The sequence below is a fragment of the Phoenix dactylifera genome, chromosome 11, assembly GCF_009389715.1.
Source record: "Phoenix dactylifera cultivar Barhee BC4 chromosome 11, palm_55x_up_171113_PBpolish2nd_filt_p, whole genome shotgun sequence".
NCBI classification, from domain to species: domain Eukaryota; kingdom Viridiplantae; phylum Streptophyta; class Magnoliopsida; order Arecales; family Arecaceae; genus Phoenix; species Phoenix dactylifera.
Window position 1 is genome coordinate 8624540 of NC_052402.1, and position 25127 is coordinate 8649666.

Consider the following 25127-nt stretch of genomic DNA (forward strand, 5'->3'; position numbering starts at 1 on the left):
TGGAAGAAACAAAAAGCATAACCCAAGCACTTCTTTGCTAATTATGAGACAATTATTATATACTCACGCTTTCATATAACTGCCTTAATGGTAAAGAAGCTTTCCCTGTATAAGGGGCACCTAGCAAGACTTGTTTCATGACCTCCTGTGCAGCTAGATCATCAATACCCATGTTCTCGTAACTCCAAAATGCCCCTACAGCTTCTAAAAATCCTTCATGGCATAAAAATGTTGTTTGTACTTGGCCTTTTGACCTGAAAGAATATGAAAATCACAAAGGCATTGTTTAGGAAAGGAAAAAAACAGATACCAAAGAAACAAACTAGAATATACTATACTAATAACAGTAGCAATGTATATTGGAAAGAACAATGGAAAAAGACTATGCTCCATGGATAAAACCAAAGCCAAAATTGGAGTTTCTTAAAACCAAGCCTGAAAAGGAGAAGAAAAGGATAGTAATTCTTGGAGTCAAAAGATAATTACTAGTCTGATTACCAATACTTAAGCGAACGAGAAATCTTGTCAATTGTTTTTGCATGACCACATATGTAAGCTCCTCGAAAAAAGATTTTCTTCAGCCCTGAAAGATTTGCAACAAAGTAGGAGATCTGCAATGCACATATACAGTAGAAATAAGAGTTTACTTAAGACTAACAACTTGGTAAATAAATTTCTAATTGTTCACTAATTCTATTCTCTGAATTTTTACAAAGGAACAAGAAGCAGAAAATAATATAAAAGTCAGAGCCAGAAAGAATAAAATGGTCCAATTACAGTAACAAAAAAAATCACTCATAGCATGTAACAACAGCTCTAGCTGAATCCCATTTTGTACATTCTACACAAAGCAATAGCAGACACGAAGATCAGATACTTAAACTGATTTTCCAATATTTTACTTTGTGTTTTGTAAATTCATAATTTTAACTGGAGCAACTGTTGTTCACAGTATCCATCAGTTTAAAATTAATCTTATTGTAATGTACGACAAATATGTAACTTCTACTCATTCAACAACACAGCTCGTGGATAACTATGAAGTATAAATATATGCTAGTCAGTATACAACCTCATCCAAAAAAATATCAAGTTGGACTGCTGAGCTATGTCCTTTCCGGGCCTATCAAAATAGAACTCACTAATCCTAAGGCAAAGCATTGAGAAACTCAATGCTGAACAACTTGGAGCTTGACCTTTTTTTTGCACTATTATGGATAGTAAAACAATAGGAAAGAATGGATTCAATTGCTTGTGTCAAACAGAAGATCAGTAAGACTAGTGGTTCCTCCTACAAGTATTTGTTCCTTTCATTTTTCCCATCCATCCGTTGTAATCTCTTCCTTTAAATTTATACGCCTATAGTCTATTACTCGGAACGAGTATGCGTAATGAATTCCAGACATCCCACAAACAAAACAAAAACAGTACAAACAAAAAGATTCACAATTTTATTGATCATACATAAGTGTATCGATCGACTATATTTGTTGCTTTTTACCGACTGGATGTTAAGGCAATGCAGTTTATCCAATGATAAACCTGATTTGAATTATAGAGATATGACACAATCAAACCCAAATGAACAAAATGTTGAATTGAATTGTACTAGACTATACTGGGGTTTATTCCTCATTTTTGTACTTCTTGTTTCATTTTCCAATTATTTTTTCAATTGAGAGAGAGAAAGATAATGGCAGGAATTCTCTTATCCCATTTTCTGCAACTGCAATAACTTCTTTGTCTCTCCATCCCCAAAAAAAGAGATTGTCCACATTTCATGGGGCCAAATCTCATCAATTTTTTCACATCAGATAATAACATAGATATTTATTTAGTGTAATATGGTACAGCATTGTGCTACATCATAGGCACATTGGGAATAGAAGTACAACATGCTAATATGCCATGGATGATCCACATATCCAGGTCAGGTGCCGATGAGCACACTAAACTATCCATATGGCCGAGAGCCCTCAATCCAAGCACAACAACATAGTTATCAAGGTGCACTCTACCATTGAGCTAATAGCCTGTATTTCTTGACCTACTAGTGGCCAAACTACCCGGACACTGGGTCCAATATGAATATGATAGCATAGCTATGCTTCATAATTGGAAAAATGAGCACCATGGAAGTATATGCCACTCAATCAAAAGAAAGATAATGGAGAATTGACATAATGAGTATTGAATACCTTTTGGAAGATCTCCAAATCAATAGTATGACTATCGAAATTGTGAGCATCACCATATGCGTTCTAGATCCAAATGCTAGTACCAAGGCCCTTTAGTGTCCTAGTCGAGAATTGGGACCTCATAGTCGCTAGCCAATATGCTTCTCTCTCATGCCTTTTTTCATTCATGATTTGATATTCTGGTGTCCTAGGCATAGAGAAGCCACACCAATCCATCCCAAACTTGGTGGTTAAACTCTACTATGGTGATGATACTGTATTTGATTTACTTTAATTTGTAATTTGTTTTCTTAACATTGGATTTATACTAACAATAGTGCATTAAAGAAATATAATTCAACATATATATAATAATATATATATATAGAGAGAGAGATGGAAAAATTCTTTCAACATAACCTTTTTTTACCGTTTCAACAAACAAAGGAGGAAAATGAGCATGTAACCATGGTGGCATGCGAAGTGGATTTCGCCTATCTATCACATAAATGTGTAACCATGGTGAAGGTATGCCAGAATTTACCACATAGATCGCATTGATTTTGGATTATGTGTTATAAAGACTTGTGCGATTTTCTGAAAAACATGCCTGTATGTATGTATGCATGCATGTATGCATATATTGCACTTAGAATTCACTACAATGAATCTATTCAATGCGTTGGAAGGTACAAGCTTGGAGATCTTGATAAGTAGCTGCTTAACCAAAGATTATTATAGTGCCATAAGCTGATCGGTTGATGGCTTTGGTAGAGCTGCAATCACGTATTCAGAAGTTGGGTGTAGAAAGGAAACAATATGCTGTGGTTACAATCGAGAACAAGTGGCTGGGACTGGAGGAAAGATAAGCTAGCATATTGTGTACTACAAAAGTTAAGAGGCCTTGGAATCTAATACAATGATAAAATTAGCAAAGAAGATCATAAACAATATGAGTTTTATGTACCTAAAGCTCATCAACAAGAAACATATAGGAAAGGTTTTTGAGGGGGCCTTAGCTCCCACCTTAGCGTCGTACCAAAATTTTCTTACTATCGTTTTCATTTCCCTCGGAGGAAGCTCTTTAGCTTCCTCTTCAGGACACTACTAAAAATTTTCTTGATATAGTTATAACCATGGTTTGCTGTACCGCCCCATATAGATTGTACTTCTGTACCATATTAGGTGGGAACTGGTACGGAACTCGAGTTCGGGTCAATACAGGCCCCACACCGTGGTGTACTAAGATGAGTATCAACCTAAACCGAGGAGTACCAAGATAAAAAGTGAGAAAAATTATTAAAAGACTGTTTCGGTATAGGGGTGTGTACTAATACTATATCGTACCGACTGTACCGAACTAATAAAGTATCAGAATGGTACCCGGTACCGAGATTGCGGATCTTGATTATAACTTTATTGCAGCTGTTTTGGTACAGGGATGCGTACCATACTATACTGTACCGAACCAATAAGATATCGGTATGATACCTGGTACCGAGATTACGGACCTTGGTTATAACTCTATTGTAGCTTTTCCAAGACAACCGAAATCTTCAATTATTATATTATTTTAAGAGTTCCTCTTACTTTTTATATTAAAAGTATCTTACATATTTCTTCCCAAGCACTTATATTTACTGCTACCCCTCTCTTTTACCCAAATGTGCAACAGATTTTTCTCTTATTTCATGATGACTAAGCAGTCATATATACCAATAACCCACAGCTATGCCTATCCATACTAGGCAAGTCATCACATAAAATTTACCTACACCGAAGGGAAAAATAACAGAAATATCTTAAAGTTAGTAGCTAAATGGTACAACTGGACCCTCATTGCATGGCATAACAATTGATTCATGTTCAAATAAGTTACAAGCCAGGTATATCCTCATGGATAACTGATAAAACAAGCGAAACAGCAATATTTTAACTCCTGTATATATTCTGTCAATAAAATCATTGGAATGTAAAAAATCATAACAATTGATCATTTGGACAGATCAATGTGGCCTTTCATTCCCCAATAGTCATGGATTTGTTTGGAATCTTGCATATCAATAGCATTCTGTGAAATAATAATATAAAGGACATGGATTTCAGGCACAGTATGAAACAAAAGATAACAAAGGTTTTAACAAAATTCTAATGTATTCCATATAATTCCTACAAGTACAGGAAACTTCCTACTGCAGCTCAAGGCATAACACAAGAAAGAAAAAGAAGATTAAAATCATTTATAAAAGAAGAGTTGTTCATATTATTCATTATATAGTTTAAACATTCTAGCTATATTTCCAACACGAATTTTATCAACTTTGTGTAGACAAATAACAAACCAGACAAGGTGTGTTCAGATTGTGGAGTATTATTATCTTTTGGTTACCAGAAGTATCATAAGAATTCCGCCAACAAAAGGAGAAATTGGTACTTACTTGTCCAATATTGTACGTGAAAGCATTCAAGAGAGCTGCAGCAAGATCCTCTGCTTTGTAGTCTGAAAGCTTGTTTGAACTTACCTTTCCAAAGCTGGAAGCAGTTGTAGATGCTGGAAGACCATGCTATGATGATTAAAACAAATAAGATGTAATTACTAAACCTATAACACAGAAGGAAACACAATTTAAATTAGATTCACCATAAAGTTGTACAACATCGATCACTCAACTAGATTTCAGGTTCAGAAAAACAAAGCAAGAATCTAGTTTTAATTGTCGCCCCAACTTTCTTTGTGCTTGACTCTAAGATCTAAATGTCTGCCAGTAATTGTTCATGTTATTGTTATCGTTATTCTTTTTCTTCCCCTTAATCAAGACCTACCTTTATTCTCCCCTCTCCCTACATGCCCTAGGCTCCTTGTTCCATCCCTTTTCCTCTTCTTTGGCTCTCCCAAGCAGCAAACGATGCAATAATGACAGACAAACAGCGGCGACAGACAAGGCAGCAGTGGTGGACAATAATCTATCCTCACCACTCTTAGGTACATCCTCTCTCGCCCCCTTCTCATTATATCTATCCATCTCTATCCCCTTGCCCATTCCCACCCTCCTCCACTCTCACTGTTTCCGTTAACCACCTTGATAGGTGGCGAGCACGTTCTCATGCTCCCTCCTTTGCTCATTCCCCCCTCTTTTTGAGGCAGATGAGAGAGAGTGAGGCAGATGAGAGAGAGAGTGTGTGAGCCCTTCCCAATCCCTCCCCTCCCTCCCTAGGGCCTCCCGATCTCCTTCCTACACTCTCTCCATCTCTCTCTACCCCCTCCCTCTTGATCCCTCGATCTCTCTAAAGGATCTCTTGAATATGGAGGATTGGGGCCGTTTTGGGCTTTGGGTTGTGCTTCATTTTGGGCTCAGGTTGGGCTTGGGCTAGAACTTGCAAAGGCCTTTTTGGCTCAAGCCTGGCCTAAAGCCCAAAAATATTTTTTGGGCTGGTTTCAAGTCAAAAAGGAAACTTGACCAGACCGAGCTCATTACTAGGCCTAAATAAAGAGATACTATATAATATTTCAAAGAAGGTGACTGCAAAGTAAACAATAAATAATATTTTGTGCAACTCGTAAACCAAATTCTAGTAATCAAATATTTTACCTACCAAAGAAAACCATTAATTAGTATCTACTGATGTTAAAAGATGCCACACATGTAAGCATATGTAAGCTGAACATTGCTAGAGATTATAAACAAAAAAGAAAATATACCTTTGGATAACCTAGTTCCCCATATATATCCCCCACAGTCAAGTCCACAGATAGATTATTTCCTTGCTGGCTCAACTGTAGGAACTCTTCATAACTACAACAAGAAGAAATCAAATATTTCATGATGAAAAATTTAAGCTAATAAGGGGAAAAACTTGGTAGAAAATCAATACCTTGTACACCCTGTTAACAGCCTTGCAAGACCAAGAATAGTACCACCACCTAGATGTGTCCCAATGATACGCTCAAACTTCCCCTTGCCAATCACCTGTTTTATATTCCATATAATGAATTGCTACAATATAATGAAAAATCTAATTATCAAAGAAACTAGAACAATCAACTGTAGTAGTAATAATAAGAGTTACCTCAACCATACTAACACCTGAGCCAATATTGACAAGAAGATATGGAAATATGTTGCTTTCGCTATGTTCAGTTATCAACATTCCATCAGGAATTTTAGAACTTTCATGGCAATTTTCCTGCACCAACAATGTTAAAATATAAGAAACTCAGAATTTACCAAGGACCATCTGCTAGGATGGGCACTAAAAAATTGCAAATGCCTATCTTGCTGTCAAAACAAGGGGCAATTTTTGTAATTCGCGAACTGTTTTGTCTCATAAGATGAACATCATTCCTTCTAATATTACCAAGATGTATGGTGCAGACCAATTGCCGACTTCGTAATCTGTCACTACTCACCATGTCCATTATTATTTAATAGTACAATATATTAGAACTTGCAACAGCAGTTTAGGGGTTACACCTTTACCAAAACAGAGCATCAAGATATTCAAATGAAGTTGGGATAGGTAGTTGCAAGTATGACTTTCAGTATTTCCTTTTATTGGATAGGATAGATCAAATCATTAGAGTGGACATTTCCACCTCAAGAAAGGAATCAATTGGTTACTTAGATATAATACAACATTTTGAGAGATACAAAAATACTCACAAAAGAAAAGAAATCAAACACAACAAATAATTCTCAAGTATTTTCCAAAAGAAATGCTCGTAAATTATCCTTAATTGAAAAACTTCCTCTTCCTCCAAGTCCAAATACCTATATGCATATACAGGCTGAAATCAGGAAGGCTGAATGAATCAAAAAGAAAAGGCCATGACAAACCCATCTCAAAATGTTATAGGCCTTTGGGTTAGCCTGATGCCTTAAGCTAAAGTCAGACCCTACCCAAAGCCATATATAAATCTGAAAGTTAACTGGAGAAAGGTAGTCACTAAATAAGAGATACTAGAATTCTATTTTGTAATTGGGAGAAGTTGTACTCAAGGTTGATGGACTCAGAAAGGATAAATTCACCAAAACTAAAAATATCTGATAGCTTGTAACTATTGGCCCTTAGGTCCTGGTGACATGGATCAACCTAATTGTGCAGTAGTCATGTTTGTTCCCAAGATCCATAATACGAGCCACATTTAAAAGTGGGAAAGGAAAAGAAATTTGAAAATATTGACAAAATATCCGCAAAATAAAATAAAATTCTGCACAGATTTATTACCTGAGATAGATTGTATTTTATGTTGGTACATATCTTGTACATTATCACACTCGCATACTCATTAGACGGCTGTAGTCCATCTAAGCTGTCTATACATGGGGCTATTGCACCAATAATTGATTCTGTCATCTTATATTGAAGTAGCCTGTCACGACCCCCGCCCCGTTCCCGGCGGGCCGCCGCGACGGTCCTAGGGTGCGGGTAGGCATAAGGCCACCAGCCACCACGTAAAACCCTACTACCTATCAATCATCCATAAATTCTGAAAAATTTTGGCATGATGCATGCACAAAATGATCACCTTTCCTATGGTGACCTGTCAGGATTATCTCAATACATATAACACACTACCTGTCAGAGCAGTAATCACATAATCTGTCACATAATAAACCTGGACAATATATAGCAATACATTATCACAGGCACACAACTGATCTGCACACACATATATATATACATGCTTCCCAATCCATCCATGGTCAACCCATATCCACAACAGGATCTATGACTGTAACTATACACTATATACAACAGAAGGTTTATAATACACCAAAAGGGTATAAACCTCTATCTACATTATACTATACTATGGAGCGGCACAGCTAACAGGCAATCACTAATCCTGCTCCTCTCTATACAATACCTGCCCTGCAATCAAAAACACCAAACTGGGGAGTGAGTATATAAATACTCAGTGAGTGGAGTAGAGAGTACTATGCACATGAGACCAGATATAATCATGGCTCGAGGTGAAATCTCAAGATCAATAATAAGATGAACATGATCTCAACATAGAGAATATGGAGTAAGTCATCAATATCACCACAATCAATATCAACTCATCTGAAGCATATATGGAATAATCAAGTCAACATATATGCTACTCATGAATATGCTCAACATGTCATAGTACTGAATCATGTAAATCAGGTGTCAATAGGCTGAATCATCAACAAGACAGCTATCGGGAGGTGGGTTTTACGCCCCAGGCGAACCAGCAACAACTCTCTACTGCCATATGCATACATCGAATATGACACCACACCAATATGTAAATCATCACTAGACAGCTGTCGGGAGGTGGGTTTTACGCCCCAGGCGAACCAGCAACAACTCCCTACTGTCACATGCATATGCAGGATAAGACACCATACCGATAACATAAATGCTAGACAGCTGTCGGGAGGTGGGTTTTACGCCCCAGGCGAACCAGCAACAACTCCCTACTGTCACATGCATATGCAGGATAAGACACCATACCGATAACATAAATGCTAGACAGCTATCGGGAGGTGGGTTTTACGCCCCAGGCGAACCAGCAACAACTCTCTACTGCCATATGCATACATCGAATATGACACCACACCAATATGTAAATCATCACTAGACAGCTGTCGGGAGGTGGGTTTTACGCCCCAGGCGAACCAGCAACAACTCCCTACTGTCACATGCATATGCAGGATAAGACACCATACCGATAACATAAATGCTAGACAGCTGTCGGGAGGTGGGTTTTACGCCCCAGGCGAACCAGCAACAACTCCCTACTGTCACATGCATATGCAGGATAAGACACCATACCGATAACATAAATGCTAGACAGCTATCGGGAGGTGGGTTTTACGCCCCAGGCGAACCAGCAACAACTCCCTACTGTCACATGCATATGCAGGATAAGACACCACACTGATCATATAAATGCCGGCCAGTATCCAGAACAGAAATCCATCTCACATCTACATACTAAACGGCACCTCGCGGGAATTCTACATCCGCGGAAAGCCATACTGCACCTCGCGGGGTCTTACTATGCCCGGCGGCAAGCAGAATATAAGTCGTAGGACCGGCCGATCCTACGCCTAGGGCCGTGTCCCCCCCTAGGAAGGGACTGGGCTCCGCCCACCCAGAAGGCTACTATGTGCACAAAGGCCGATGTTCAACCCCCATCGACTATAGGTGTCCTGCAGATACTGCCAAGCCATGCATAAATGCCATAATGCACCCTCCCAATACTCTACTAAAAAGGAGTATGATCAAGACTACCGCTCACTCGACTCCGACCCAATCATAAACTAACATCAGGGTTGGGAGTGAGGGGTCAAGGATGTACAATGCAACTCAATATACCACTGAAATGGGCTCTACAAATCTTTGAAATAGAGGAAATAAAATCAATTTACAAAAGAAATCATTTCACAATTCGGAATCAATTTGATTACTCATCAACCCCTCGTAATTCCTCTCAATGTTCCCTCAAATGCATGTACAGAATAATCAAGCATGGAGAATCAAGATTATAGAGGAATCTACTACAATATTAATCAATATGCTCAAGTGGAATCAATTCACACTTGGCGACATTCATGAAAATGAATTAAGGATGCTCATAGTGCAAAGTACATGACTCCCACTCACCTGTCAATCTGGCACAGCCCTGATACGCCTCCAAAAATCTACAGCAGGCAGTGGGGAACTTCTTCCTCTTGTTCCCTAGCTTCTTGCCCAACTGTGACATGCATTTACAATACATTTAGTCTTGTATCAAGGGCTATAATCTACGTGCCAATTATAACATAGGAAACTTTAATTGATTCAACTCCCATGTTCTCTAAATCTTTTCTTTTCTTTCTTTTTTTTCCTTTTTAATTAATTAACTCACCATTTATGTGTATTAGGGACTCCTTTGCATGAGTACAAGGTCCCTTTTAGCTTGATCTAGGCTTAATACTCTATTATAGCATGAAATCCCCTATTTTCCACCCGGATGAACAGTAACCCGAACTGACAGTGGGTTACTTCATCCTGGGTTTTGATCCACTTTCCAAACTCCAAATTTGATGAAATTTTTACCTAACATTCTACACTCATAGGGGATTCCAAAGAGATAACATGCATCATCATCGGAGGCCGTTTGACCCCCTAAATAATTTGCCGAAGCTGGGACTTCGACACGGTTTTTCCGTAGTGCCGGAAAAATTTGTCAAAATCCGATTCTTCTTCTTTTAACCACCTCTACAACCCTTATCCGACCCCTCTAGACTATATCCACCCTTTGTATAGCCTAATGTCATCAAAAGACTAGATAGGGATGGATATTTACCTTTTTCTTTTTGGAAATCGAGGTCCTTGCGTAGAGGGGAAGGAGATCTACGTTTTTCCCTTCAGCTGGAAGTGCAACCGGGATCCCTTTCCTCCTTGAATCCCCTTCCTCTTCTTCTTTCTTCTTCTTCTTCTTCTCTTTTTCTTTCTTTCTTTCCTCTGTTTCACGCCTGAGAACCCCCTCCCTCTTTCTCTCGGTTTGATTCCAAAAGCCAGCTCAAACCCTCCAATTAAATCACATCAAGACACTATTCACCCTTTGTTTAATATTATTAAATTCCCATTTTGCCCCTAACACTTCAACATATCTACCGTTATGCCATTAACTTTTGATTCCTTCCAATTTTACCCTACCACTTCAATGCATCTACAACTATGCCATTATCTTTTGATTCTTTCCTATTTTACCCCTTATATTAATTGAAAAGGACTATTCTATCCCTTTTTATATATAAAAAAAAAATTTGGGGTTATTACATCCTCCCCCCCTTATATAAAATTCGTCCTCGAATTTAAAAGAGTAAATTACCTGTCATAGCTGCATTCGATGTCTGTGCCTCCTGTGGATTTACCGTGAACACCCTTCCTTGCCCTCTGCCTACTGGAGCTGACAGTTGAGATGGTCCAGCACTCTGCTGTGATGTTTGTGCTTGACCTCTACCTCTGCCTACAGGCTCCCTACTACTAGGCCTGTCCATCTGCACAGAAGGATAGGATGCCAAAGGCACAAACTGCTGGGTGGCACCCTGCGGGCATTCTCTGACAAAATGACCCGGCTGTCCACATCTGTAGCACACTCCCTGACCCATTCTACATCTGCCAGGGTGCTGCTTCCCACATATGCCACATACTGGCCATGATTGGAACCTAGATTCAGTTCTGGCCATAGTGACTGGAGGACGAGGTACTGATGGTAGAAAAGTATCTTGTGATTGACCTCTTTTCCTCCATTTCCTCTTACGTGGGACAGGTGGAGCTAAGCGTACAGACTGCTCCATCGGGCCCTCCGAGAGATCTACTCCCTCAGATCTATCTCTACTGCTTTGCCCTTTCCCCATACTCATTCAGCTCTTTCCTCTTTGTTTCTGGTCTCCCACTGTTTTGCTTTATCAATCAGCCTAGATAAGGTGGGGACCTCTACTGCCAGTACTGCATTATAAAGCGGGGAAATCAGACCCCGCCTGAATCTTTCTATCCTGGCAGCTTCAGTGGGGATGATGTAAGGAGCATACTTCCCCAATCTAGTGAACTCACGAGCGTACTCAGATACGCTCATTCCGGGCATCTGCTTCAGCCTCTCAAACTGAAGAGCCCGATTCTGCCTCTCAACCGGAGACAAAAACTCATCCATCACTGCTTGCCTGAACTCTTCCCAGGTTGGAGGATTCCTACTGTACAATTTGTCCTCCACTTGTCTCTGGTACCAGCCCCAGGCATCTTCTTTCATTGTGAGCCCTACAAGTTCTATTGCCCTTGCATCAGAACAGGGCAGTCTCCGTATCATCTTTTCAGTCTCCTCCAGGAATCTCTGAGGATCTTCACCTTCTTCCCCCTTAAACTCTGGGGTTCTGAGCCTCAGAAATTTCTGTACAGTAATTCCCTCATCATCTAGAGCTCGCCTGGCCAAACTTCTTGGCACAGGTACAGGAGGTGGAATGGATACTACTGACGGGGCAGGAGGTTTCCCCCGAGCAATCTGCTCTCTCAGAGCCTGATTCTCCGCCAGTAACTGTTCCATCAATGCATCTCTATTTCCTACCTCCCCTTGATCATCAACTCTCCGCCTGTCTGCAGGAGGAGATTTTTCTCTTTGGGGCTCGATATGTGTGGAACCCGCATCCAATGCTATATCTGGCTCCATCCTCCTTCCAGGACGAGCAGATCCTCTCCTTGGAGGTATTCTTTATATGTCTCTAAAAGAGTTAAAAAGAGAGGGCAGTCGTTACATACTGAGTCATAATATATTTTACTGAATTGTAAATGACTCATAAATTAACATACAGAAAAACCTTATGCTCCATAGTATAATCCTATACTTAATCCTGACTCACCCTATTGCTCTGACAGAACTCTTCTTAACCTTTGCTCTGATACCAAGCTTTGTCACGACCCCCGCCCCGTTCCCGGCGGGCCGCCGCGACGGTCCTAGGGTGCGGGTAGGCATAAGGCCACCAGCCACCACGTAAAACCCTACTACCTATCAATCATCCATAAATTCTGAAAAATTTTGGCATGATGCATGCACAAAATGATCACCTTTCCTATGGTGACCTGTCAGGATTATCTCAATACATATAACACACTACCTGTCAGAGCAGTAATCACATAATCTGTCACATAATAAACCTGGACAATATATAGCAATACATTATCACAGGCACACAACTGATCTGCACACACATATATATATACATGCTTCCCAATCCATCCATGGTCAACCCATATCCACAACAGGATCTATGACTGTAACTATACACTATATACAACAGAAGGTTTATAATACACCAAAAGGGTATAAACCTCTATCTACATTATACTATACTATGGAGCGGCACAGCTAACAGGCAATCACTAATCCTGCTCCTCTCTATACAATACCTGCCCTGCAATCAAAAACACCAAACTGGGGAGTGAGTATATAAATACTCAGTGAGTGGAGTAGAGAGTACTATGCACATGAGACCAGATATAATCATGGCTCGAGGTGAAATCTCAAGATCAATAATAAGATGAACATGATCTCAACATAGAGAATATGGAGTAAGTCATCAATATCACCACAATCAATATCAACTCATCTGAAGCATATATGGAATAATCAAGTCAACATATATGCTACTCATGAATATGCTCAACATGTCATAGTACTGAATCATGTAAATCAGGTGTCAATAGGCTGAATCATCAACAAGACAGCTATCGGGAGGTGGGTTTTACGCCCCAGGCGAACCAGCAACAACTCCCTACTGCCATATGCATACATCGAATATGACACCACACCAATATGTAAATCATCACTAGACAGCTGTCGGGAGGTGGGTTTTACGCCCCAGGCGAACCAGCAACAACTCCCTACTGTCACATGCATATGCAGGATAAGACACCATACCGATAACATAAATGCTAGACAGCTGTCGGGAGGTGGGTTTTACGCCCCAGGCGAACCAGCAACAACTCCCTACTGTCACATGCATATGCAGGATAAGACACCATACCGATAACATAAATGCTAGACAGCTATCGGGAGGTGGGTTTTACGCCCCAGGCGAACCAGCAACAACTCCCTACTGCCATATGCATACATCGAATATGACACCACACCAATATGTAAATCATCACTAGACAGCTGTCGGGAGGTGGGTTTTACGCCCCAGGCGAACCAGCAACAACTCCCTACTGTCACATGCATATGCAGGATAAGACACCATACCGATAACATAAATGCTAGACAGCTGTCGGGAGGTGGGTTTTACGCCCCAGGCGAACCAGCAACAACTCCCTACTGTCACATGCATATGCAGGATAAGACACCATACCGATAACATAAATGCTAGACAGCTATCGGGAGGTGGGTTTTACGCCCCAGGCGAACCAGCAACAACTCCCTACTGTCACATGCATATGCAGGATAAGACACCACACTGATCATATAAATGCCGGCCAGTATCCAGAACAGAAATCCATCTCACATCTACATACTAAACGGCACCTCGCGGGAATTCTACATCCGCGGAAAGCCATACTGCACCTCGCGGGGTCTTACTATGCCCGGCGGCAAGCAGAATATAAGTCGTAGGACCGGCCGATCCTACGCCTAGGGCCGTGTCCCCCCCTAGGAAGGGACTGGGCTCCGCCCACCCAGAAGGCTACTATGTGCACAAAGGCCGATGTTCAACCCCCATCGACTATAGGTGTCCTGCAGATACTGCCAAGCCATGCATAAATGCCATAATGCACCCTCCCAATACTCTACTAAAAAGGAGTATGATCAAGACTACCGCTCACTCGACTCCGACCCAATCATAAACTAACATCAGGGTTGGGAGTGAGGGGTCAAGGAAGTACAATGCAACTCAATATACCACTGAAATGGGCTCTACAAATCTTTGAAATAGAGGAAATAAAATCAATTTACAAAAGAAATCATTTCACAATTCGGAATCAATTTGATTACTCATCAACCCCTCGTAATTCCTCTCAATGTTCCCTCAAATGCATGTACAGAATAATCAAGCATGGAGAATCAAGATTATAGAGGAATCTACTACAATATTAATCAATATGCTCAAGTGGAATCAATTCACACTTGGCGACATTCATGAAAATGAATTAAGGATGCTCATAGTGCAAAGTACATGACTCCCACTCACCTGTCAATCTGGCACAGCCCTGATACGCCTCCAAAAATCTACAGCAGGCAGTGGGGAACTTCTTCCTCTTGTTCCCTAGCTTCTTGCCCAACTGTGACATGCATTTACAATACATTTAGTCTTGTATCAAGGGCTATAATCTACGTGCCAATTATAACATAGGAAACTTTAATTGATTCAACTCCCATGTTCTCTAAATCTTTTCTTTTCTTTCTTTTTTTTCCTTTTTAATTAATTAACTCACCATTTATGTGTATTAGGGACTCCTTTGCATGAGTACAAGGTCCCTTTTAGCTTGATCTAGGCTTAATACTCTATTATAGCATGAAATCCCCTATTTTCCACCCGGATGAACAGTAACCCGAACTGACAGTGGGTTACTTCATCCTGGGTTTGATCCACTTTCCAAACTCCAAATTTGATGAAATTTTTACCTAACATTCTACACTCATAGGGGATTCCAAAGAGATAACATGCATCATCATCGGAGGCCGTTTGACCCCCTAAATAATTTGCCGAAGCTGGGACTTCGACACGGTTTTTCCGTAGTGCCGGAAAAATTTGTCAAAATCCGATTCTTCTTCTTTTAACCACCTCTACAACCCTTATCCGACCCCTCTAGACTATATCCACCCTTTGTATAGCCTAATGTCATCAAAAGACTAGATAGGGATGGATATTTACCTTTTTCTTTTTGGAAATCGAGGTCCTTGCGTAGAGGGGAAGGAGATCTACGTTTTTCCCTTCAGCTGGAAGTGCAACCGGGATCCCTTTCCTCCTTGAATCCCCTTCCTCTTCTTCTTTCTTCTTCTTCTTCTTCTCTTTTTCTTTCTTTCTTTCCTCTGTTTCACGCCTGAGAACCCCCTCCCTCTTTCTCTCGGTTTGATTCCAAAAGCCAGCTCAAACCCTCCAATTAAATCACATCAAGACACTATTCACCCTTTGTTTAATATTATTAAATTCCCATTTTGCCCCTAACACTTCAACATATCTACCGTTATGCCATTAACTTTTGATTCCTTCCAATTTTACCCTACCACTTCAATGCATCTACAACTATGCCATTATCTTTTGATTCTTTCCTATTTTACCCCTTATATTAATTGAAAAGGACTATTCTATCCCTTTTTATATATAAAAAAAAAATTTGGGGTTATTACATAGCCTTCCAAACTTTTCACTGTAGAAGGCATTAGAGCATCAAATTCTGTTCTAATTTCATCACAATGACTTTGGAGACTTGTCATGTGACTAACATAAATGAATATCTAACACCAGATTAATTTCTGCATTGTTAACTTGGTGAGGAAAACTCAAAGACAAATCTCAGTAAGTAATTATCAGATATCTATGACACATGACAGGACTATATGGATCTAAAACACCTGTTCAGGAGGAATAGGGATTCAGCATCCAGTCACAGTCTACCTACAAAATCTAGCAAATCAAATGTCCTTTTAAACTTGTTGAACAAAGCATGACAGAATTCTTTTACCTTTTTCTCCTATTCCTGAATCCCAGATATTGAATCATTATAAGCGGTGCATCAAACTAGCTTGCCTGACTGTGTCTAATTTTCTATCCTTGAACTTTGACAGTCACCAAAGGATCATTTTGACCCTTTAAAAGGTTAGATCCCTTTACTAAGCAGGGCAGGTTGTCTCCCATATTAATATACTATGGTCAGAGTTATAATTGATCCTAATTCTGCCCACTCATTTGTATCATCTCATTTTACTTGCCACTTGAAATGGAATCTGGAACAGCTAGATTGTTGTCTGTCAGTATCTATTCCTATTGAGGATTCCTTGCCTACAAAACTTGTCTATAAGTCATGTGTGGTATGTGTAGAAGGTAGGGAACTAACTGTTGACCTAACCATCTGAGATATTCAAGATTTTGATGTGATTTTAGGGATAGATTGATTAGCAGCCTACCATGATTGTTGGTTGTTTCAGTAAGAAAGTTACCCCTAACCAACAAGTGTTCCAATTTGTCGGTATTAGAGGGTCAACCCTCCTTGTGTTCCATCTTCCATTCAGGCTAAGTGTCTCCTTTTAAAACTATAGACAAGAAGAGTTGCTTTGAAGTTCTTCATCAACCAAAAAGATACAGGATACAAAATGATAGAATAAACATGACCTTTCATTTACTAAATATTTTAATAATCAATCCTTATGCAATCTTATAGGTGAATAGTGAATAGATCTAGATGATTTACCAGCTTCACTTGCTCTTTTACATCTTCAAGTGTCAAGTCATCCACATCAAGATTTTCATAGCTCATTAAAGCACCTAGAGCTCCTAAAAACCCCTCATGGCGCAAAAAAATTGCTTGCATTTGGCCTTTGGACCTGAAAGATTATTAGAAAAAATGCCCGCAGAAATCTTAGCAAATCATCTTTATTAGAAAGCTCAATACAACTTCCAAAACAAAATACTAGTTTTGAACCACTATATTCAGATTACCATAAAGTGAAATGATGATTTCCCAAAAAAAAAAATAGTAGTTACCAATAATCAATTGCATAAGAAATGTTGTCCATTGTACTAGCATGGCCACGAATGTATGATCCTCCAAAAAAGACCCTTTTGAGCCCTAAGAGTGCTGCTACAAGGAAAGAGATCTGACACATACAGATCAAGAATAAGAACCAACAAAACCCTTTTTCCAAGTAAAATGACTAATAATTTTACTAATTGAACTTTGTACAACAGGCATGAAAGGACCATAACAGATATAAATAACGCTCCTACAAGGTGGATGCTAGAATTTATTAAACATAGTAAAAGTGAACCTACTGTAGTTAGAGATTCAGATGTAATGAAATATACAATGTAGGACAAGATTTAACTATCGCAAAATATGTTAATATGATTGGATGCTCATATAGAAGTAGTACCTTTGGAAGGTTATATTACGTTTTTTCTGGATTTTTAACCTTTGCTCCAGTGTATGATAACAAATGTTTTTGTTAACATCCTGTCCAAGTTATAAATTGGGCCTTTCGCTTCACATGAGAGGAAGGACAAAAAGGCAATAGGAAAAGGTCCAGGCCATCTAAAATAGAAACAAAGTTTTCCCAAGAAGGTGCAGCCATGTTTATAAAGGCAAAGAAACAGATGTATACACACAATATATCAGCATATATCAATGCATATGAAAGAGATACACACTGATACAAATTGATAAATATCAATGCTTGCCAGCAAAGTTATGGAAACATTCACCCCTGTGCTTTCCGATAACCTATAACATAGTATGTACGTAGATACAATGCAGATGGGCACTTTGATCCCAAGGTCTTGGGTTGATTATTTTGAGATGTTCTTACCAGAAACTCAAACTATAATTAGATGTGTTATTATGTTGACTACTTTGAATTGGCTTGTGTATCGACTAAATGCGAAGACTAGCTTCCAATAGAGATGTATGGGAACAAAATGGTCAAGTGAAAAGTTAATATATGCTCCAAAACAATCACTGAGAAAATCAGTAAAGTAGTTGTGGTGTATGGACTTAGTAAAATGAAAAAAATTATCTCTGTGTTAGTTGATAGCAATTTTTTCAGCATATTGTTCTAAAGCAAATGCAGCTGATACTGTCATATTTGGAAGAAATATAGAAGGTATTCAAAAGTTAAAACATTCTCTACATAAATATTTTCAGATGAGGGATTTGGAAAATCTCACACTTTCTACTGAAAGTACATAACTAGAAGATATCAGGAGTAAAGAAATTGTTGATCTGTACCATGGGAGCTATCTACCATTCTATGAGAAATCCACGGAACCAAGCTTGTAAAGACTATAGAAGTCCTCAATCTAAAAGTAACCATTGATCAAGGAACACATCTGGAAGACCAAGAGAAGTGCACCATACATAACAAGGCAGGCAAATTGAATATTTGATAATTGCATGATTAGATACCATGCTTTAGCATTGTCACTCAATTCATGCATCAGCCTAAAAACCTTGACTTGATGCTATGGTTCATATCTTTTCAATATCTAAAAGGGATCTGAGCTGCAGATTGGACAAGATTGCAGTTCGTACAAGTTTGATTAAAGTTATTGCACCTTTGTCGAAGGATACGTGGATGAAAAAGAGCAAAGCATGGTTATCACTTGTCAGGTCAGCATTGTAGCATATCATGCATGAAGTCACATAGTTAAAGACACCTATCATCAAGATGAGCTTCCTGGCTAAACATCTACAGATGTGATATTGTGAGAACTAAGCTATTGGATTTATGACCAAGTGTCATGAAAAAACTAATCATATTGAGGTGTATGTCATTTCATTAAAGAGAAGATAGAGATAAAGAAGTTGTCACCTCCAATAAAAAGGGTGTCCAATACACGAGATTCCAGCCACTATGGGGTTTGGGGAGAGTCAAATGTATGCACAACCTTACCCCCATGTGCGGAGAAGCTATTTCCGTGTTTTGAATCCGTGACATCCAGGTCATAGTAGAGCAACCTTATTGTTTCACCAAGGCCTATCCTCAAGTTGCCTCCTCTAATATCAAATCAAAATCAGGAAATACTTTCATAAAATCCTTTGAAGTATGTGAGGACCTGCATAGATGTTTGTCCAGTCCCACGTTAGGGCATTCATCAAGAAGGTCTTTCAAGGCTAGCCCTTTCATGAGATTCTAGGCCATCACAAATGGTATTAGTGCCAATCATCCCAAGACCAACATGCAGCAAGGGGTCACTATGGCATGGGCTTTTTTGGGGCTAACCATGAGTCTGTTGTGGGGTTTGTGATTGGACCCTTCCCTTAGTGAGGACATCAAGAGGAGGAGTGTGTGGACCATGGTATGCTGAACCGGCATGTAACGGCCGGTTCAGCATGTAACGGCTGGTTCAGTACGTATCGGACCGGTCCGGTACCATGGTGGAAAATGGTTTCGGCCCCATACATACCGGTCCGGTACCATGGTGGAAAATAGTTTCGGCCCCTATGGGGCCGAAACCGAGCGGTATAGAGGGCATACCGGTGCGAACCGGTACAAGCCCAGTACCACCTTGTATCGATGCAAACCGGACCAGTTCGCATCGGTATGCCTTCATTTTGCCACAGCGCGTGGGCGCTATGGCTTTTTTGACCATTCTAGCGCAGCGAACACTAACTTTGCCTCAAGAAGAAATCATGTTCCTGGAGTTATTCAAGCTACTGGAGTGGTATTCACTTCAGCGTCACCCGAGAGCTTGCAAGCCATGGAAGGCCTTAATCTTGCCTAAAGCACGCGGCGATGTGACCTAAAGTGGTCCAAAGTGGCCCTAAACATAGAAACATAAAAAAAAACATGAAAAAAAATCAACAAAACAACAAAAATAGCCGAAACCCATCCGAACCAGTGGTACGGGTTCGGTACGGCCCGAACCAGTACCATACCGGTCCGGTAGGCCACCGGTATGTCTACCGGTACCGGTTTGGCAGACATTGGTGTGGACTCATCCGAACATGTGTCTAATCCCACATCAAGTCGGTGTTGGAGAGGACTTGGGTACTTAATTATGACCCCAAGTAGTAACTTATTGGCCAGCCCTTTTTGGGTGAGGTTGTAGTTATTACAAAGTAAATAACTACAAGATTCCTGACCTGACTTAATGTCCTCTTTCACAAGACATTTGGTTGAGAAGGATTTGGTAAAGCTGACCCCCGCTTAAGAGTTCATAAGAGCGAGTTGAGGTCTTGACTTACACAGCCAGGGGCCCAAATTGGTGGTGGAAAGATAGAAACCCCAATGCAACGAGCTGCTTTATAAAAGATCAACCATAATTAGCAAATTTATGAGCTAAATAGCTAACTCAGATTTTTGTCGTGCAATTGGGCCTTAGAAGTATTTTTGAGCCTAGACTTGGCTGAACTTTAGATTTTAACTGCCTAAAGTGGCCAGATCCTGACGTCAAAGGACATATTGTCCTCTACACACCTAAGTGCTTGCCCTAAGCTTATAATAAGAGAAATATGGGAATGCACATGACTAGTCTCTGCAGTTTCGTACTTACCATTTATTCCCTTCTTCTCTTCTGTTTTGCATTTGCTCATCTCTCCAATTCTTCTATCCTTACTTACACCTCTAATTTTAAGGGGACAATATCACATCTCTTTTCCAAAAGATCAGTAAGCACTCTTCGGAAGGTTTTTATCCCTTCAAGTTACCACAAAGTTGATTCTAATAGTTTGGTGAAAAATCTTTAGTCACTAAGCAATAACAAAAGAAACTACGGAAATGTCTGCAAATAATTTGAGGAACACAAAAGAATCTTAACAAGTAGATCAATAAGAATTACTATAAAAAATAAGATTACTTTTTGGTAGCAAAACACCATAGCAGCTAGCAGCACTGAGATCAGCAGTTCAGAAACTTTATGAACATAGTAAGATGCACAATTTAAACTGTATGATTATATTTACATTGTAAGATGAAAATAAATATATTGAGGATGTATTCTCTTGTTAGTATCACTAGGTTTGCTTCAGAGTTTGTTTCTCTTTTTTTATTGTTTTGAATGAGTGAAATCAGTAGATTGACTTACTTGTGCAATGTTATAAGTAAAAGCACTCAACAATGTAGTAGCAAGATCCTCAGCTCTGTAATCTGACAGCTTCCTTTTAGAATCTATCACCTTTCCAAAGCTAGAGGCAAGGGTTGATGCTGAAAGCCCTTGCTGGAACAAATTAAACAAATAAAACTCGCGGTTACTAAAATCATATTGAAAAGGGGGAAATCACTCAAGGCACCATGGACAGCTTTGCCTTATCAAACATGACTCATGAGATGCCATTGATATTAGTAGAGAAATTATAAAGCTCCAAATGTAGTTTCTTAACAAAGCGTTGGCACATAGCATGTTGCTAAAACATGGCCTCTTCTCAACAAAATATGTTAAATGCAAACTCAAAGAGTGGTATTTATTTTCTCTTTTATCAAAGAAACATACCATGAAACAACAAGAAAACATCAGAAAAAGGTAGTGAGAGGAAAAACATTTTTGCACAACTTGACAAAGCATCAATTTGATTGCAATTTTGTACTCATTAGGAGAAAGATAAGAAATGGTGCAGAAACAGAAAGTACATATTAATTTCTGCACCAGTGGGTTAAATGAAAAAACTATTTAAAAGTTGTGAATGAGGCATTCATAAGAATGTAATTGAAAAACAGAAAGGTTGTGGTCTTCGTTTAGAAGACTTGGTGCAATCAACAGTTACTCATGTTTAGCATTATAACAGAATAAGAACTTCCGCAAAATAAAGCAATAAATGCTATATGGGGAAAATGTACCCACAACTGTAACTCCGATTATGAGTGCAGCTGCAGTTCCGTTAACAATTGATGAAATGAAATCATCAACAGAAGGTTAGTAGTTAATAATACAACTAGATGGATGGAATCAAACCTTTTGGCAAGCTAATTCTCCGCAAATATCTTTCACAATTAAATCGAGCACAAGATTATCCCCTTGCTGACTCAATTTCAAGAAGTCATCATAACTGAAACAAATAAAAATAAGTATCAGAATTTGAAAAAAGAATATTATGAAGCATATTATAGATTGGCAACATTACCTCGTGCAACCTGTTAAAAGTTTTGCTAGACCAAATATTGTGCCACCACCAATATGTGTCCCAGTCACCCGTTCAAATATCTTGTTTCCAGTAACCTACATACCATTTATACGTATTACAACTTTCTTGCAAAATCTTAGAGGGTTCATGAGTTTGAGCTAGTAGACTTTTTTACAAATAAATGTCACATAACATGTAGAATTACCTTTATTATGCCGACGCCTGAACCAATATTGACAAGAAGATACGGAAATAAGTTCTTTTGATTAATTTCTATGGGAGTCCTTTTTCCATCCATGTGTGTAAAGGATTCACCAGGGATTTTCTGCCCAAAAAGAACAGTTAACATATTTGACAATTTGTTCTATTCCAGATACTAACATCCTCATGAATAAGTGATTCCTAAGCATACCAGATCATATGGTATTAGCGATTCTCATTCTAAAGAAACATTGAAAACCTGCTCAGCAAAATTAGCATCAAAACATTACATGACTTGAGCAGTTCTGATATGAATGCATAGAACCGGGAATTATACAATATTTCCTAATGTAAATCAGATGTATTGACATTTTGCTTGGATCTAGTATTATAGTATATGATATGCCAATTGGTAATATGGTCTTTTCTTATTTGTCATATCATTACTATCACTATGTGATGCAAGGTTGCCAACTGTTCCAGTTCGTGCCATCCTGCACATACAGCTTCCGGCCTGGACTTGCATGGGACATGCACGTCTGCCAGGTATCCTGCATACTGTAGGGCGCCAAATGATATCAAATCTTGCTTCTGCACATTATGGTTTCACACAGCCCAGTATAATCGCTTTCGAACTAAAAATGTTCAAAACATTTTCTTGCTTTACTTTTTCAAAAATTCAACCCTAAATGAAAGGGGAATTTGAAGAAAAATAGTACAGATCATGATTTAGGTTGATATTATTTTCTACGGAAACACTGGGTTCATGCCCTAAAGCACAAATTCAGGACCAAAATCGAAAAATGTATAAATTTTACTTTGATCAATAAAACCTTCCCCAAAATTAGCTTAGGTCTGAAAATAATTTGAGCAAATGATGTTTGTTAGGGTTATTTTTTAAAAATATATTATCAAGTAGGGCCTATCTAATTATATTCTTCATTAGTCATCTGTTAAAACTTTCTGTCCTTGGTTTCTAATAGATGTCGTAAGTCTTAATAGATGACAAATATAGTTGTTCAATGCATAATAAAAGTTGTTTAATGTTTTAATTCTTATAAAGGACATGTCAAATAGCAACACAAAAGCTTCAGCACAAACCAAATAAGATGATTCAGCATTTAAGTCAATATATTAAACTCTTCATAGAAACTGAGCATTAAATCATAGAAAGGCAAATAAGGAAAAAAAGAATGGATGCTAAAGTAGCAATTACATGTCAGCATGATCGATATAGCAATATCAACAGTAATAGTCTGCTCACAACTGCATGATATGCAATTATGCATCATGTAATATACAGTTCAGACCACCATCACACTTGACTTTTTGATTCATATATTTCCTAACCCAAAAATATCATACCTCCTTCTATCCCTTTGGATCCTTAGAGTGGTCTATCAGTGATGTTCTATTTCTCACCCTAGGGCATTTCCAAATTCCAACTCTTTAACCAATCTGTTATTACATATGCGAGTTGTTGCTTCTCCAGATGCATTCTCTCTGTTGTCCTTGCCACTTATTGTAAGATGCTCTCTTGTTCCATTATATTGTTATACTCAATAGACAATCATCATGCTCATTATATTGTAGCTAAATGATAACCAATTCCTATCCTTGCAATCATTCATGTCCGCTAATAGAATCAATCCATTTGTGTGGAACTTTAGCATTCGGAGTAGCAAGCCACCACGGATGAACAACTTTGAGCTCTTCATAACTGCATATGATATACCCCTATTGATCAAAACCAAGGATCGCCGAACCGGTACCGAACCGGTACCACTGGTTCAACCTAGTTCACGCATCCAAAATACCACTGGTTCAACCTAGTTCACGCATCCAAAAGCCCAAAAAAAATTAGAACCGGTGCGAACCGACCGGTTCGTAGCCAGTATAGGCCGGTGCCATTTTTTAACGCCGAACTAGACCAGTCAAAAATCAAACCGGTTCGGTACGGGCTGAACCGGCCGGTACGGGCCGGTTCAACATTGCTTGATCAAAACCACATGAGGATGGGTAAAATTTGATCATATTTGGATCAAGAACTATGGTAGCAGGTGTATTAGCCTTGTACCGACCGGTATGTATCATGCCAGAGCGATGGCTGAGTCACTATGGAATATGGATCAAGCCGGATGAGGGCTCATTAAGAAACTTTTCTTTTTATTCCACTATCTTAAGGTAGGAGAATTTTGGAGAGGCGGTGGGAAGGTTATGTAAAGATTAGTTTGAATGTTTGGAGCTCAGATCACTGGATAATCAAATTTTAGAGGCAAGAAACTTGTTTCTAGCTAGGTAATCCCCTCCAACACTAATGTTTAAGCTTTTTTCAAAAATAATTTGACCATAGGTTAGGGAGAAATTGGAGAAAATTAGTACAAATTGTGTTTTAGGTTGATTCTATTTTGTACAAACATTGGATTCATGCCCTAAAGGACAAACCCAGGATCAAAATAAAAAAAAAAA

At 39.0% G+C, this 25127-nt stretch overlaps 1 protein-coding gene across 2 annotated transcripts in view; it reads right to left on the reverse strand.

Moving 5' to 3' along the window:
* Window positions 1-25127, reverse strand: part of LOC103706819 (pantothenate kinase 1-like) — a 38486-nt gene that overhangs the window by 1745 nt on the left and 11614 nt on the right. For both annotated transcript variants that reach the window (XR_005513863.1, XM_039131485.1), the window contains exons 5-16: window positions 22663-22782; window positions 22458-22552; window positions 22289-22382; window positions 21425-21556; window positions 17387-17499; window positions 17094-17226; window positions 6246-6362; window positions 6051-6145; window positions 5878-5971; window positions 4616-4741; window positions 499-611; window positions 68-254 (exon numbers count right to left, since the gene is read on the reverse strand). Coding sequence is in view for 1 of the 2 variants with exons in the window: in XM_039131485.1 (XP_038987413.1) it covers window positions 68-254; window positions 499-611; window positions 4616-4741; window positions 5878-5971; window positions 6051-6145; window positions 6246-6362; window positions 17094-17226; window positions 17387-17499; window positions 21425-21556; window positions 22289-22382; window positions 22458-22552; window positions 22663-22782 (1419 nt within the window). In the remaining variant the exon portion in view is untranslated. The remainder of the gene's footprint in view (window positions 1-67; window positions 255-498; window positions 612-4615; window positions 4742-5877; window positions 5972-6050; window positions 6146-6245; window positions 6363-17093; window positions 17227-17386; window positions 17500-21424; window positions 21557-22288; window positions 22383-22457; window positions 22553-22662; window positions 22783-25127) is intronic.